At 39.4% G+C, this 18,161-nt stretch overlaps 1 protein-coding gene across 1 annotated transcript in view; it reads left to right on the plus strand.

The window, feature by feature from the left end:
* Positions 1-14,850, plus strand: part of CHAT (choline O-acetyltransferase) — a 30,573-nt gene extending 15,723 nt beyond the window's left edge. Inside the window, exons 8-14 of the mRNA XM_009694957.1 lie at positions 1,801-1,901; positions 2,101-2,229; positions 3,403-3,525; positions 5,036-5,177; positions 8,335-8,397; positions 12,479-12,616; positions 14,298-14,850. Of these exons, the coding sequence (XP_009693259.1) occupies positions 1,801-1,901; positions 2,101-2,229; positions 3,403-3,525; positions 5,036-5,177; positions 8,335-8,397; positions 12,479-12,616; positions 14,298-14,567 (966 nt within the window). The 3' untranslated portion in view covers positions 14,568-14,850. The remainder of the gene's footprint in view (positions 1-1,800; positions 1,902-2,100; positions 2,230-3,402; positions 3,526-5,035; positions 5,178-8,334; positions 8,398-12,478; positions 12,617-14,297) is intronic.
* Positions 14,851-18,161: the final 3,311 nt, after the last annotated feature.

Raw genomic sequence — 18,161 nt, forward strand, 5'->3', positions numbered from 1 at the left:
AAAAACAACCACAAAAAAAAAACCCAAAACAACAACAAAAAACAACAAAGCAGTATGCATTTAATTACACTCAATCAAATAAAATAAAAATGCTGGACTAGCATCCCAGAACAAAAAAGAAAAGCACAATAGCTTTCTCTGTTTTCTCTTCTCACACATTTTCCTGACATTCTAGAAATACTACTGCCTATAATTTAGCATGTGTTTAAGTTAGTATTAAGTTCTCACTTAACAGACTGTTTACTCATTTAATGACATCCTTGTTGAGACTTTCCTGGAAGTATTGATTTCTCCAGCCTTTTTCCCAATGAGATTTTGATTGACATATTTGAAAGTATCGCGCTGTTATTTTCACATTTTGCAATAGACCCAGGGTGAAGCAATGTATTAATCTCCAACTGTCAACAATGTTGACACCTCATGAAAAATTGAAAAAAACCGTAACTGATGCATTGCTTGCTCAATGCTTGTTGCCTATGCTATATCTAAGAACAGCAACATGAAAAGAGAAACCACTAAACTAATTTCACTCACACTGACTTACCCCACTGCAAATACATTTCAGTAGTCATTCCTGATTTATACCACTGCAAATGACATTATTAGCAGATTCCAATGCTGTTTTTTTAAAGAACAAACCATTTGTCTTTAGTTAAAATCCTGTTATTTGCAGGGCCACTAGTTGAGATGTTTCAAGCAGATGAGAATAAACAAGATTTTGTTTACTATCAGAAAGGAGCAGAAAGCAAACAAATTTGCATAGTATATGGGAGAGCTTAATCTGTCCAGATGTATTCAGGCCAGAAGTAGTTCAAAGGTGAAGAGAAATTCTTAGGGAAAAAAGATCCCATTTTCTTTCATGCAAACGCAGATTATATAGGAAGCCATTCTCACAGTAGGACTTGTTCTTTCTCTCCACATTATTCTTCAACTTTGCAGTAAGGCACCAGAAAACATCCAGGTAAACTTTTTGCACCGCATACTCTGTGAAAACCTCACAGGAACCAGGGAAGCAGGATGAGCATGTGTGATGCAATGCGCAGAGTGAGCTGGGTGGGAGAAGTCCAGACAAAGACACTTCAAAAGAAGTTGGAGGGGGCAGTCCAGAAAAAGGACAGGAACTGTGAGACAAGTTGCAGTTTTGTCCTAGACATCTGCTTTTTTTTGAGATGCAGAAGTAACGAACTGCATGGGGGTATCACAGAACTACAGTGCAGCAGATTAAGTGTCACCACTTACACCATGTGTATGCAATGAATCAGGGAGGAAGACAAGTAACAGAGAAATGAAGAAAACACCACCAGAAAAGGTAAAGAGGAAGCAGGGTAGTAAAACAAGCTATGAGAAAGCTATCAAATAAGGATGAGCTTGCTCATTTTATATGGTATTTGTAATAAAATATGATCCTAAGGGACTTCCCAGATACAGAAGTTGCACTGCCCCCAAATGTGGAAGGAGAATGCTGGCCTACCTTTCTATTGACAGGTTTTCTCTACCATAAAGCAGATGCTAAATCCCATTTCCAGACTCCAGTGGGAATTGCTAAAACTTACATTCCCGCAGGACTCAGTCCGAAATATGAAAGGGATCCAGTGCAATGCCATTCACAGGACAAGAAAGTCTCCTGCGCTAAGTCTGTAAGTCACCAACTGACCTGCAAGTCAAGGAAGTTCCTGATACGAGCAATAAGAAAACCACAGGAGAACAACAGCAGCTTTTGTTAGGTTGCCATCATGGGTAACTTACCCAGAACATGATTTATTCCCTATATGTCTTGCACTTGTTCTTTTCCTTGCTTAGTTTGTGGTAGGAAGAGACGGAGTCTGCGGTACCGTGTGTGAACATTCCCCTTTTGATGGCATCGTACTGGTGCAGTGCACTGAACACTTGCTCAAGCACATGTGAGTCCCCTTTCAGTACAGCTATTGTATCCGCTCCAGCCCCTGGGAAGCCTCTGCCACCAGCAAATTCCCCCTGATGCACAGGGTCACTAAGACCCATACAACTGTTGGAAACCAGTCATTTACCTGCTAAAAAAGCAGTGTTTAACAAGTAGATTATTCCTGTGACCTCAATGACTTTTCTTTCACATACTAACAGGAAAGAAAGCTCCAAGAAACTAGTACGAGCTGATTCAGTGAGCGAGCTTCCTGCTCCACGAAGACTAAGATGGAAATGTTCCCCTGAAATTCAGGCACATTTGGCATCAGCAGCAGAAAAACTCCAAAGGTAGAACAGATGCCTCATTTTCCTCAACAGCAACTGCAAGCTGGGAACTACCCTGCACATTGTGTGCAGGCATGGGTTTCCTCCTAGATGGCTCTCCCTGCCTTCCCGCTCCTCCTCATCTTCCCAAGTTGGACGTGCCTAGCATCTCTTTGCAGGGTGGCACCCTTATGGGCTGGAGCTACTTCACTCTATTCAGGAATTGCATTTACATTATTTTCCTTCCTTGTAAATATTAGGAAAGCTAAAGACCACTGGAAAAACAGTTGAGTCCTATTTGCACGGGATGCAAACATTGCAGGTCCTCTGTTTTTGTGGATGCACTTTATGGGTTTGACTTGACTCAATTCAAAGCCAGGGCAATGAGGATATGTATATGGGACAGTAGAATACAACTGGTTTGAATAAACAATTTGAATTCAGGAATGAAATTTGTTTACATCCATGTTGCTCCTGCAAAGGTTAGTTCTTCTGACTGGGTTTCCAGACTGTAAAAGATTTGCATGATCTTTGAGGGTAGGGATAGCAATGAAATGTATTTTTTTCAAATTATTTCCTCTCAACACTAAGGAGAGAATTAACTCTCACTCTGTAGAGAACTAACACATCATCTGCATGATCAACTGTAAGTATGTCCAGTGCGATTGCATTAGATGAGACCTCAAAGTGGCTAGAAGCATACATGAGAGTATGAAAACATTCAGGATGCAGAGTACTTCCTTTTTGTTTTTAAATATCGGTAGCAGTCCTCTAAATTGAAACTTGCAAGGAGCTTACAGCCTTCATCAGATTTTAAATCCATCCATTTCTCACATTAGTAAACCTCATGGAAATTTGTTGAGAACAAAGGAGGCCCTGGCTTAAGCTCCAGGAATGAAAACACTACATTTTAGAAACAAAAACCAAACCAAAACAAAAAATCTTTTACTCAAATGACCTGAGTGCCATAGCTCACATTAAGGCTGCAGATAACAAGCCCAGTCTAGAACCTATATGAATAACAGTTACTGCCTAGGTACAAGTTACCAAAGGCCAGGACCGTCTGCAGAGCAGGAGCCCACCCACCTCCCAGTGGATACAGCCAGGAAACAATCTCTAGGTTTTATTCGCAAATGGAAACGGAACATGAGATCCTTGCATCTCCCTTCACAGTAACTGCCTCTGCTTGTTTTCCAGGATAGTAAAAAATCTGGACTTTATTGCCTACAAGTTCGAGAACTATGGAAAGGAATTTATTAAGAAACAAAAGATTAGCCCAGATGCCTACATTCAAGTAGCGCTTCAGCTGGCATTTTACAGGTAAGGTTAATTCAAATAATTGGAACAAGGTAGCACAAGAGGAGATTCACAATTTGCTTTTTATACAGAGGGTCTATTTTTTTCTCAGCATGCAAACAAATGCCTCCTGCATGGAAACAAGTGATCTTGCCTAATGACTGTGGGTCAGACAAGATAGAAATTGCCACCCGGTTCCGAGACAGAGTACTCCTTTCCTTCGCTCCCTTTCCCTCTCCTTGTTCTACCTTCCCATACCCATGTCCCACACATGCCATTCCCAGCCAGTACCCTCCCCACAGCAGTGCCTGTGCTTGGCATAGAGAAGAGGGTGAGGGGACGTGGCAGGGAGTGGCAGACAACCCTGCCACCCACGGCAGCAGAAGCAGCTAGGGAGTCCAAGGCCCTGAGGCAGAAACACTCCTTGCCACTGTGGGTAGCTTGGGAGGAACCGTGGCAGCAACCGATAGCTCACCACAGATGCATCCCTTGCACCGCAAGGCAAAAAGCATTCACAGAGAAAAATACTAGAGCAGAATATCCGATCAGAGTTCCTACACAGGATAGTAACTACTGCTGCTTCCTTCTTCACAGGTATCTCAAGATTTGATAATATCGTCTAATTTCCATGGTATTATCAAAGTTAAAAGCTTATTTCTACATTGTCAGAACAGCTAACACTCCAGGCTAGAGATCGGTTGCATGGTTTCCTGCAGAACAGCCTATTGCGCAAATAATTCTTTATCATGTCAAATTAAATCCTGAAGTGGTCTTTACCTAGTCAAAACCAGAGATGCCTAACACATTTTGTGTACTCTAGTAACATCTGTTAAACATCCATTTTGTGTATTCCATTAACTAAACTCCATCAATGACCTGATCCAAGATTTTCATCTGGATCCCAGCCATGGTATAAATCCCATGTATGCAACAAACCCCTTAGGGGACAGTTATGTTCTGAGACCCCTGCTTCAACTGGAAGGCACAGTAGGTCTTCTGAAGGGAAGAATAGTAGCTATATACCTGGGCCCAAATTAAATAGTCTTCACATTCTTCTATTTGCTATGTGGGTTTTCATTCCAGCTCACAGTCTCAGATAGCACCCTTTTCCCCTTTTAGTTTTCTATTTTTCATTCACACAGAGAGTGCATTTTTTCTTGTTTTAAATAAAACATATTTCAAGCCCATAAGTAAATGATTAATTACACAATTATTTTATGATGCAGTACAAATAAAACATTCCTTCAGATCTTTCAGTAAATTTTAGTTTTACTAGCCTTGTTTTTACAGAGCAAGTCATTTTTACTGGCAATGCGTAACTAAAATGTATACAGCTGTATGCAGCTCCCCATATTAGAAAGGAGTAAGCATTCATCTTTTTTGAGTTTCTTACAGAATTCTATCAGTATTAAGATGAATACTATGCAAAAAATAAAAACGTGACTGTAACATTAAAACGTACCAAGCCTATATTTCAGTCTTTATGACTCCTTGAAAAGAATTATTCTTTGTTTTTCTTACTTCATTCTCTCAGATGCCACAGGAGACTTGTCCCTACCTATGAAAGTGCTTCCATACGCCGATTTGATGAGGGCAGAGTCGACAATATTAGATCTGCTACCTCAGAAGCATATGCTTTTGTAAAAGCAATGACCGATGACAAGACAGCTCTATCGGTATGTGGGTCTGGCTCCCTCTGCCTTCTTTGGCAAAACACTAAGCAAATAATGCATTCAGAATCCCCAGTCTCTCCGTTTTTAACTGTTAACCGAGAGCATAAAGGCATAGGGCAGGGTAGCAAGCCTTATAGGATTTTGCTTTTTGTGTAAACCAACCATTAAGCTAACTACAAATATTTCCTTACTTTTATTTACACATTCAAAAGATTCAGAGTTGCCTAAACATGACATTAGAAGAAACAAAACAGTTGATTTTAGACTTAGTACTGTGTTCTGAATGATCTATAATCAGATCCAAATTCAGTTCCCTGGAGAGATCTAGGCTGAAGATGCAAAGTTCAAGATCATTATGCTGCCACACCGGGGGAATTGCCTGGCAGGTCCCCTGCAGTAGATAGCTCTGCTGCAGATTGCAAGGTGTGAAGACATATAATTCACATGCTTTAATTTCTGGATAAGGTGGGTATGTTCTGGCTCATCTTTTGGGTTTTAAAGGCATGTTTCTACCAAATAGTTTTAGAGGATCCTCAAGGGCGCTGAACCTTCATGATAAAAAAACTTCATCAAGCTAATTAAACAGCTCTCTAAATTGCCCTGACATCATCCTGCAATAAGAAAAATTAAATAACCTTTTTTTTGAGACACCACCATCTGTTTGCCAGAAGCATGAGCACTGTACATAGTAGACAGGGATGCAAAGAGGTACAGCTGAGAGCTGAGACTATAGCTGCACAAACAGCTTTGTGCACTGTCCTGCGCGCCATCCCTGGAGAGCCTCCCTCAACATCTCTGTGTGCTGCTTCCACCCACTGCACTTCGCTGCTGTACAGGGAATTTCCAGGTGGCTGTTTAGATGCAAAATGCTGCCACAATACAGATTATTTTGCACAGTAAGCCCACTCCAGTGGCAACAGCCCACATGGCTGTTCTTTAGAATCTGGCATAGTACTGCTAGAAGTATTGCTGGGCAGTAGATTAAGTGTAAATTAATGAAATATTGTAAACCAAGCTCTAATGTCCCAGAGGATGTGGAAAATTTGCCCAGAGAAGTGTTCTGTTCCTCCACTGCTTCTTCAGTCTCCTTAAGGTTACCGTGCCCAGAACTTAGCTCATGATGAACAAGGCTCAAATAAATTCCATGTTCAAATGATAACCCAAAGGAAACCTGAAGTAATTACCTGCGCTGAGTAGGTAATTCAAGGCAGATTATGACCATACCATTACACATAATAGTGACTACCATACAGTAGACAAGAGGAGGCTGTTGTTACTTGATGTCAGCGTCCTGTCTGACAACATGGTTCTTAATCATATTTCATTAGAAGCTGCTGTCATCTGTGCATACCTTCCCCTCCACACTTGGGTGCTCAGCATGCCCTCAGCCCCAACACACATTGCTGCAGGGGACTGTACTCCTAGGAGGAGCCAGCCTGCTCCTAGCACATTGTTTTGCTGAATCCTTCTTGTTCCCTCCAACAACCTCTTCCTACCTTCCTTATTCCAACACTTACTGACTTCTGCAGCTCTCCCAAAGCCGCAGCAGTCCTCACTGTTTCACCACCCAAATCTGAGATTGTGCCCACCTTTCACAGCACCCTACACTGCACTGCTTCACACAAGCAAGCAGAAGAATGTCATGCATGTCTAGAGTGACCTCAGTCTCAGCCCCCGAAACTTTACATTTTATGCTTTGGCAGTATCAAATAGGGCGGATAATGGTTTCATTCCCCCTGAAAAACCTGCAATCATAATGCAAACCAATCCACTGATAGTTTTCCTGGCTTCTTGCCCACTGAGAGATACAAAGGACATTTAAAGTGATCTGTGATTGTTCTTTCCCGCAAACTTTTAGAAATTTTTGTTTTGATGTGAACATCCTTATCTTTCAATTCAAAACTATATATATTATTATCACAGAATCATTACAACAAAATTCACTTAACACAACCCTACTCTAAGGTGATTTCTTTAGACCTACAGATTGCCTCTGAATGCAAAGGGGTTAATTCTATTTTTTGGACAAAGAGATGCATCACTTGGTTTAAGTAGCCTTGAACTTCCCAAAATATTGTTTGTTAATAGCCATTAATCCAAATCAAATTAAAAACCATTTTCTATCTGATGCTAATAAAACTGATCTTCAAACGATAGCTTAAACAGTCACCAAAGATTGATCGAGTTGGATTGATTCTCCAGCAGGAGAAATATCTCATGCATTTGACACTTGCTGTAAAAGAAGCAGCAACTGACGCTGCAGAGATTGCTTGAATAGCTATAAATTAATCAGATTTAAAGACTGCATTTGGTAATTTAATCTGTATAAGGCAACTAAGGCCTACCTCTAGCCCTGTGAAAAAATATCAGTCTCTGTACTTTGAAGGTCCCTGATGGTGGCCTTGAATTGCTTCTAAAATGAATTCTTTGTTCAAAAGATCATTCATTGTCCATAGGAGCTGAAGGTTCCCTGTTTATCTAGAGACTCAGTCATTTCTGGCTGTTTCAGGGTCTCCCAAAGTTGCAGTGTCGGACTTGATGTACAGCAGGGCAGCACTTCTTAGGTTCATTCCCTTAATATAAAAGGCTCCCATTTGACAGGAGTCAAAATTTACTAGCTTGTTATCTGAAATGCGAAGCATCTGCGGAGAGTAGAGCAGCCTTGGAAAAGTCTACATGTCCTTTCACACAGGGGAGTAATTTTTTGACTGGCTAGTAAAATATCAATAATGGCTTTCATTAATATCACTGTCATTGTCTAGATAAACCATTCTGGAGAATATACACTGCCTGGCTGTTTTGAAAACACTGAATTACAGTAGGCAATTATTTTCCCTACTTCAAACGGAGCAATTCAATTAGCAATAATCTATAATAATGCCAAAATCCATGGAAGGAATCCACGAAAGGAACTGCAAGTCTTTCCTTGACTTCAAACAAACCACCACTGATAAACATGTTCAACCCTTGCACAACCAGGCTCCATTGCTGATCAGGACGTTGAATGTCTATGGCTTTCATTTATAAAGAGTACTTATACCTGACCCAGGAGCAAAGGACATTTGAGAGTGCTTGCTGTTTGGCTGCTGGTTGATTGACGGAAGATGTTCTTTCTTTGAGAGTTTATTCAATAACAGATATATTTTGATTCCCCCAACAGGATTCTGAGAAAATGCAGCGATTTAAGGATGCAATTACAGCTCAGACTAATTACACTATTCTGGTAAGTAAAACACTGCTTTGTCTGAATAAGGACTAGTTAGTTTTTTGAAGAAAAGTATGAAGATACAATCATTAACTATTTAAGCCCCAGAAAACGTAGGCATCTCTAAATAGGAAAGTACCTGCTATGTCACACTTACAAAAATTTCTAATGACCCAAACACCCTCCAAATAGCCATATTCAACTAACCTCACTTAAAAAATACTTGCTGGAAAGCAAGACAACAAAATTCTGCATTAGACATCAGTGGCAAGACCATCACTCTTGGCTATTAGCTCTCTTATCTAGAACTGTCATGGAACATGACACTCTGTATTCAACATATTCATGGAAAATGTGCATCTGTGAAAGATTTATGATTTGTACCTGTAATTAGGAGTTGCAGCCACAAATTAGGATTCCACTAAGCTTGCTGTTGTACAAATTAACAATTCAAAAATGGCCTCCATCTTAAAGAGCTTGCAAACAAAATTTAATACAGGAATTTTTGTATAAATATTGAAAGGTTTGCAAGGGTCAAGAGTAGCCAGATGAAATAAGCCTTTATTCTGTGTGCTCTGTGATCAACATGAAATGTTAGCCATGAAGATAGCCAAGAAAAGTGGCAATGGGGTATTCTAATAGGGTATGGCAAGTGGACAGCTGAGAGCCTTATCAGGATGAGACATAAGCAAGGCTTAAAAGCAACCAACTTAATTGCTGTGTAACATGCATGAGAAATTAAACTGCAAAATCTAGATGGCCCAAATTTACAGGTATTTAGACCCATAAGCTATAAAGTTACATATAAGCTCAAGACAGCTCTAACACACCAGGAACCTCCTCCCCAAGGAGAAAACTAACTAACCATTAATACATTTTCTTATGTTTCTCTTCCCTAGAGGAGAGAGGTGATATTCTGGAAAGTGTATTCTGGTATTCCAAAGTGCCATTTCTAATAAAGGTCATTAACAATGAGGGAATGATTATAGTAAGTTCTCTTTTAAAGACTGGATGCAGTGCCTAATAAAAGGAAGAGACACCCTCCAGTGAAGAAATCAGTTTAGTATCAAATACAACTCATTTTCTGTTGATTAAAAATGAGACAATTCAGCCTGGGTAATGCTCTACATCCCACTGTGCCAAGACAAAGCACAGACTTACTCTACAAACAACTTAGTCTAACCACTCATGAAATTAATAAATGTTAATAACCAGGTATGTTAAGTGAATTTGCTACCTATGGTTTTGCCTTAGACCACTGCCTAACAAACCCACATTGCTGATTACTGTTTAAATATTCATAATATTCGAGAAATCATTCACTTCCAGAGGTGGTTTCAAAGATATACTCAGAGCACTGGAGAGGTGAAGTGTTGCTTTCAGGCAGGATTTGCTCCTAAGACTTTCTGTGAAACAAAAGAAGCAGGGAAGAAAAAAGAAAAAGAGTTTTGTATTTCAAGCCTTGTGCTGGGAACCCACATCTTAGAAGCTGAGACTCCACATCATCTGTAAAGCAGAGGCAAGTCTGTCTTCAGTGCAGCTGTCTCACCTGAACCATCTCAGGGCAACCTCACAATGAATACAACATACTGTAGGTCTACTAGGTCACAACCAATGGAATTTGTGTACAACATCTCTTTTAAAAAAAAATAAAAAAAATAAAAGGAAAAAATTTCCATAAAATGCCCCCTCAAAGTCATTTCAGTTCCAGAAACTGTTATAAAATTCAGCCTCCAGTGAAGCTCATGGGAAAATATTAAAATTGCTATCAGAAAATTAATTTATCTTTAAATTTAAAAAGGTCTCCAGGTATTTCTACTCACCAAGCTCCCCTTTCTTTCTCAGAATAGCAGAATGTAAGTGTTGTGCCTTTAAACTATGGGCAAGACTTACATGGTCTGACTAAATCATATGTAACAGACTGAAATGTAATAGCTCCTAAGAAAAACAAAAAAATCTACTTCATAAAACAAAAAGCAATTTAATGATTTTATTTCCCCTTGTTAGGGCTAACTAGTAGCATTGCTATCTTAAATGTGGAGCTCTAAAATTCAATTTAGCACAGCTTTTTCCTATGCGTTGACTCACAGTTTATTTCGTTAGCCTGTCTCGGCCTCTCTTCAGACATGACATTGATCTATGTTGGAAAAATGTCATTGCTAACAGCCTTATAAATCTTGTGTGATAGCAAAATATTTCCTTTGATTATCAAGTCAGTTTCTCCCTATGGGAAAAACAACGTAAACACCACCCTGATGTATGCTACTTTTTTGCAAGCATCCTTGCTCCATCTGGGCTGATGAACAAATAGCCCCTTTACCAGTGGGCGCCTACTCCTTAACAAGCCAAACAAGATTATGCACTCCCGACCCCCTGTGTCAAGCGTGGTTCAAATGATTCTGCTCTTAAGAGGCAAAGCAAACTTGTGCTTTTTTTTTTTTTTTAATTCTGCCCTTAAGAGGAAAGCCAAGCTTGTGGTCTTTTTTAAATCCTGCCTTCTCTCAGGTTGCTAGTTTCCCTTGCTAACAAGTTGCCTATGCCAGAGGGATCTCAGTTCTGCTCTCGGTGCAGTACAATGTCCCTTGTTCAGCTTTCCCTTCATACACGACTTCAGCCTGTTACCAGGGATGAGCTACAGTTCAGTCCTCCTAATCAATGCTCTCACCAGCTAGAATAAACATAGACTGAAGGATTTTAAAAGCATGTTTTAATCTGAGGCAATTCCTGCCTGGTTGGAACAAATTTTGATTTGTTTTCCTAAAGAAACAAAACTCTGTAACTATCCCATCTGCCCATCTCCCACTGCCGTCTTTTGATCCTGTCAGCCCTCTTCAATCACATTTGCTAGCAGAGCAAAGATCTTAAAGCTAATAAATTCCTTAAGTCTATAGCATTAGGTAGCTGGATGGAGCAGAGAAACCCAAGCAAAGAAAGACTTACTGCAGGCTGGGCAGTAGTTCTTGTAAGCTGGTTAGCTGGTCACCAGCGTGCCCCTGCTGCCAACGTTCAGCCACTGCACATCTCGCCCACCGCCTCGCCTCTGAGGATAGAATCACAGATTCATTATGGTTGGAAGAGGCCTCAAAGATCATCAAGTCCAACCATGAGAGAGGAGAGGAAACTGGGGACATTCAGGAGCTGGGTTTGGGGGCAAGCATGGCTGGTTCTGTGCCAGGGATGATGGCGAGCAGAGACATGGGCAAGCAGGATGGCAAGTAGACTGCTCTAAGTCTCTTGCTTGTCAAGCACATTATTCTCCTTTGTTAAACCCTGTTTAGTTTTATTCTAGCCTCATGGTACCTGGACTACAGCACCACCCAACTATGCTGTCCTGCACTTACTGTTTTCAATTGCCTCACTAGACTGAGGGCTAAAGTAACGGCTGCCCCTGAGATAATCCAGCTCTGCAACGAAGCCACCACAGGGAGTGGGGGAGGGAATTGGGATATTTGGGCAGTGATTAAATCAAGAAGGCATCTGTGTCTCTAACCCCAGTCTTCTCAAGTGGTGGGGTATGCTAGATCTGTGATAGATCACTGGCAAATCTATCTGTTATTCTGTGATCACCGTTAAATCTGTTACAGACATCTACCAGATCTCTGTATCTAAATTCTAGGAAATGACACATGCTTTACCCGCCAGAGTGAGACACAGGTAGCAAGGCAATGAAAGATTAATTTGTTCCAATTTGGAGGTGTTCTGGAGCCTCCTATCTTGAAATATAATCCAAGTGACACACAGGAAATTCCAAAACACGCTTAAAGATTTCTGGTGTTCCATATGCTCCCCTCCGCAGCTTTGGAAGCCCAGCCCATGATATTCAGCTCAGAGATGATGAATACCCAGAATGCCAGGTAACATTAGCATGCAATACATCTCAAGACCACCTCCTTCCTAATTTTTACATCTTCAGAGCACCATATGAATTTCTAGTTACTGACAGTCAGCAAAGAACATACTCCTAGTAATATCTGAACATTACAGGCATTACATCACTCAAACCAAGTTCATCAACTCTGACCAGAAAACAAGGCAATAACACCTGAGAAAATGTCTCCATATTCAGTTAAATGCTGGTGTCTTTTCATGTTGTACACAGGCTATTACTGGAATGGCAATAGACAATCATCTGCTAGGGCTCAGAGAGGTGGCACGGGAATATTTCAAAGAACTGCCAGAGATATTTACGGATGAGACATATTTGACAAGCAATCGATTCATCCTCTCAACCAGCCAGGTGAGTTTCTCCTGTCCACTGGTCTTGCTAACCAAAGGCTAATTCATTTGTGTTCTGCCAGACCTTGTAGCTCACAGTGAGAACAATGTCCAAAAAAAAAAAAGTGGATACCATCAAGAAGTTTGCAAAATTCTCCAGATTTTTAGTCCAGTTTTGGTTCATTCTGCAAAATCAGCACAGTAAATACTGACTGAAGTTATCACTCCCCTTGCAACATCCCAAAGCCCTTCCCAGAAATTCTGGAAATGCACACAAACAAACTCAGTAAAATTAGCGTGAGGGCTCACTGTTTCCTCACTTTCCAAACTACGTATCTTCCCATTCCTTTTCTTCTCCTCCTTCCCCTAAGGTGACAGCTCTAGTGGGAATTCTTTACTCCAGTGACAGCACAGCCACAAGCCAGACAGGCTGCCGCTTTGAGAAACAAAAGGCAAGAGCTATGAGGAAATTTTGCTCTTAAAAGTAGCTGTGTTTGAAATCTTCAAGAGCCTTCAGTTATTCAGTGTAAGGCTGCAACCTGTGGAGGCATGCCTGCATCTTGGATTTACAGACATTTCAGACATTTACAGATTTACAGTCATTTGCAACTATATGAAGATACTCTAAGAGTCAACACTTTCTACATTTAATGTTCTGAATAAGGAAACATCTTTATAGCATATAGCCTAAAAATTAAATGTTTCACTGCATGTAGTAGCAGTCCTAATGAAAGAAAAAATCTAGGTAGGAATTCATTTCCTGAAACACTAACCCAATTGCACAGATTGGAACTACGCAACAAAAGAGACTTATAATATCGTGCTACAGCATAAAACCTTAATAAGTAATTTGATCTTGTCATAATGTTTGTAGGCTTTCAGACATGAGTGAATGCAACCAACATACTACTACATAAATTCTCCAAGAAACTATCCATGAGCAAAAAGTGCTTCTGAATAGCTTTATGGCCTTCGGCTGTTGCATAGCAAATTTATCTGACAATTCTGTGGCTCTATTAGCAGGACTAATGGCTCGTTCCACACCATTAAAAAGCCAAATGTCATTTGTGAAGGCCCACATACACAAAGTCTGAAACATACAGATTTCTAACACATCTTTTATTTTCTGCGGGAGAAAGCCTTTCACTCCTGTATTATGCCATGATTAAACTGAGATGTAGTAGAAATAGCACCTAGATGCATTAAAGTATGTTTTTATACAGCATCACAACTATAAATGATTATTAGAAATGGACAATACTACTTTCTGTAATTGTTACAGTCTTCACATTATAAGTTTAACATAACCTTAAGAAATTAAAAATCTTAGAGAAGTTTTATGTATCAGGATTTTATGTATCAGAATTATATACAGCCTTAAAAATCCCCTATCTGTCAATAACAAAGCTTATAGCTGTTAAAGAGCTACACAAAGTGAGCAAAGAAATGCATTATATCCACTTCAAATGATACCAGTTTTCAAACGGTGGCGAACAACCAGAGCAACCAAATTCTATACTGAGATCAGCTTTTACCTTCTAAGTGTCAGGTCCAGGTTTCTGAAGGAAGTGATATTCTATATGGGGGATTCACCACATTTCCAGCATTTGTAGCATTTGTTTATCTTTTCCTCATTACTAACCAGCTGATTTCAGGTGCCCTGATTAATCAGAGATCACTCCTTATCTTCTCCCTGCAACCAGGTTCCAACTACTACGGAAATGTTCTGCTGCTATGGGCCTGTGGTGCCCAATGGTTATGGGGCATGTTATAACCCACAGCCAGAGCATATATTATTCTGCATCTCAAGTTTTAAAGATTGTAAAGAAACCTCTTCAGACGTGTTTGCAAAAGCTGTGGAAGAAAGTCTCCTAGAAATGAGAGATCTGTGCAGCAAACACAGTTGTACTACAGCAAAGCCGCCTGCTAAAGAAGAAGCGGCCACGCAGCTGCAGAGTGACCGCAAACTCTAAGAGGCTGTGGGAACTATTCTCCTAAATTCACCTTACGAAGAAACAATGACATAGTCGTTCAAAGGCAAGATAGTGCTAGTAATATGTTAGTGTAGAACCAAAATGTCATTCGTTTTACATTGTTGCCAACATTTAAAACCCTGTACCTACCAAATCTACCATTCCTTGCTTGAGTCAGCAAAAAAGGTTTGGCCTCGCTGGCGGAAATGACGGAGGAAGTAATACGAGTATGTGTTGTACTACCATTTCTAACCATAATTAACCAATGCCATTTTATCACCTAAAAATTGAGTAAGTTTGCATATGACATAAATTAAATACTAAGGCATACCAATGAATTAATATCCCCTGTAAGTAGTTCTAAAATATTCACATCTATTCCTGCAAGATTTGCATGTAAAGGACAGAAAAAAAGAGAAATTTCCCCTATCAGAAACGTTGAGAGTAACATTGTAAATAATAGGCTAATGCCATTAAATCTTGAAAATTTGCATGAAGAGTATTTAATACTACCATGCTATTTACTACATAAGAAAACGAGATTATTTTTAAGAGTGGCCGCTGTGTATTTCCACAACAGAGTTTAGGAAGATTACACTAGTGTTTGCATGTTCCCCCAATTCAAAAATGCTGCAGAAATAATTTAGCTTTTATTCGGGTTTGCACTGGCCTCAAGCACAGTCCTATTCTGAAAGCAGCATATTGAAGATAAGATCCATCACAGAGAACAGGGAGAATTTTGTCCGTAATGAATTGACTTAATTATTTCTTTCTATCAGTGAGCAAAATCCAGTCTGACAGAGAGGCAAAGCACAACGTGTAAGTGCAATTCAATCCTACTTAAGACCTTTTTTGTTTGCACAGGAATGAATTTAGTCACTGTGACTAGCAGGAGAGTGTATGCAACCACACAAAATCAAAGAGCAATAAATAACTCGAACGAAGAGGCAAACTTGCAATATAAGGAAGTCTCCAAGCTAGAGGTATAAATACAAGTTTAAGAGTACTAGTACTTATATCAGCTTTGCATCATCCCACTTGGGAGGGATTTAGATTTTATATTTTTTACTAGTAGCTGTAGGGTATCATATTCTGCAATACACAGTAAATTCCATCAGGAAAATAATATAGTGTCTGGTAATTCCCATATTGTGTGAGTGTTATCCTGAGGGTTTTCTCATTATCTCTTTCATTCCCTACAAGTCCTTCCAAGGACTGATATTTTCAGTTACTTTCTCTCAAGCTGAAATACATTGCCTTGCTTAGAGGTGTTCAGTCATCACTGTTAGAATAGAACTTACTCACTGACTAAAGACACTTACTTACTAATTCCAGTGCAGATCCCTTGCTAGGCAAGCTGCAGCACACTCGGAAGCCTGGCCAGGGACTGCTTACTTGCCTGTGGCGAATTGGAGACATTTTTCCTTCCTTTGTAGACTGAACAATCACATGCTTAAGCACTTTCAAGCCTAAAAGCAGGAGAACAGATTTATTACAATAAACTAGATGTGCAGATACAATTCTGTCTAAGAACTCTAGATAGAGATTCAGTAGATTACATATGTCCATGCTTATTTTACTGCCTCTTTGAAGTTGCATACATGCAATTAAGCAGTCTGCTGGATAAAGGCTATCTACAACCCCGTATATGAAAGCACAGTGGGCCTGATAATCAAGTGGAGCAAGTCAGCTATGTTGGAGCAAATCAACTATAATGACTTACACCGAGAGCTAGGCTCATTTTTTTAAAGTTAATGTGTTCACTTAAAAATATGTATGTTCCGTTACTCCATGAGCTGTGGTTCAAACCAAAGATGAAATCTATTTTTAGATTATATAAATAATATTATGGCATAAAAACTGCCCCAAAGTTAAAATGTAAAAATTTAAAAAAAAAAAAATCAATAAAACTTAGTCAAATCAAATGCTCACTTAATGAATATACTGTTCAAAATATTACTTTAAATTGGTCCGATACTATAATTATGAAAATTACTTTGAAACATTCCCAGTAATTTTGCTTTGTTCTGTCTCATGTCACTACAAAGGCATTCTGCATTTTTAAAACAAATGTAGCACTACCTTTTTTTTCATAGAATTGTATGTTTAAAATTAAGTTGTTTTATGTTTAAGTTTATGTACACATGTTTTAAGTGTATAAAAATGCTGTGAATAGTTATGTGATTATTTATTAATTTGCTTCTAATGAAATATATAATTTTATTTTGTATTCCTAGTTCCATAGGTACTGCTATTTATTTGCAAATATTACCTGTGTTTTCATCTCACTTTTTTGGCTGGATTTTTAACAGTAGCTCAGACCCTATACTCAACAAACAGTCACTGAGAATTCAGGCAGAAACTACAACCACACCTGAAATTTTATACCAATTTATCATTAAGAGCCTCTTACTTGTCTACAGCTGCCATAACAGGTGTTTTGGATTCTCCAACACTGGAAAATACTGACACCATATTTTTACCTCAGGAAGAAGCTAGTGATGACCCATACTTCCTATTTATTTAGCTAACTATTCCATACTTGTATCTTAGATACTTACTGATCTGATTTTAGTATTCAGCCTGAACACCTGAAACGAGCAGCTTCAATGAACTCAGTCCCTCCAGAGGAAGGCATTTGCATACATGCTTGACTGTAGTCACCACCCATGACAAAAGTAGTATCTGCAAAGTACCTGACTTTGTTCAAGAAACTTCAGACTCGGTTCAGGTGTGTTTAAATTGCGGAGTCCTGATTAAATTACAGATGGATAAAATTCACAGCACAGCGCACTACAAACTTCTCAGTTTGCCAGCAGGAGCTTCATAAGGGACTGTGCTGCTTCTCAGTTAGCAGAATCCCCTATACCTATGTGGTATGATCCCATGCTGCAGCTGCATCTATTAAGGACTTCAGGAAACAGGTAGTTTTCTTAGGTTGTTATTTAAAATTATTTGTATTATACAAACAAAGTTCCCTTTTGAAGTTTAAAAATACACAGCCTGTGCATGTGCACTCACAGAAATCAAACATGAAGCTTTAAAAATGTTTCCAACCAGAAAACTATGGAATAGATTGTTCATTATGAAAAGGGAGAAAATCTTGATTGACAAACTAAGTGTAATTACATTAAAGTAACAAGTGGCAATGATTTAATGAGACCTCCTGCTGGGACATACAAGCCCCCTGCAAGAGAACGTGAAGGTAATTGTTTCACTCTCTCTGTAGGTGTACTCCCACGTACATGCAATACTGGGATGCAGAAATTTAAAAGCCAATTTTTGTGAACTTCTATATTCACAGTGAACAAAAGCAAAAGGAACTTGACTTCAATTCAGTGGTGTTTCAAGGGTGTAAGAGCCTGACCTCGCTCTCTGAGTGCTGGCAAAGCCCCTGTGCGATCCCTAATGAAGCAGGACGTGGTTGTGGCAGCACAGCTGAACTTCTGGCGTATGAGTTGCAGAAGATAGACAAATATTTTAGTGAGACTTTTATTTTTATAAAATAGTATAGATTTATGACAAATGTAAATGTGTATTTATAGCACTTTTTGTTTCTGTTACGTTTTGTGCTCTATTGAAATATATTTATCT

This window comes from Cariama cristata, unplaced genomic scaffold (genome assembly GCF_000690535.1).
Source record: "Cariama cristata isolate BGI_N322 unplaced genomic scaffold, ASM69053v1 scaffold45082, whole genome shotgun sequence".
Taxonomy (NCBI): domain Eukaryota; kingdom Metazoa; phylum Chordata; class Aves; order Cariamiformes; family Cariamidae; genus Cariama; species Cariama cristata.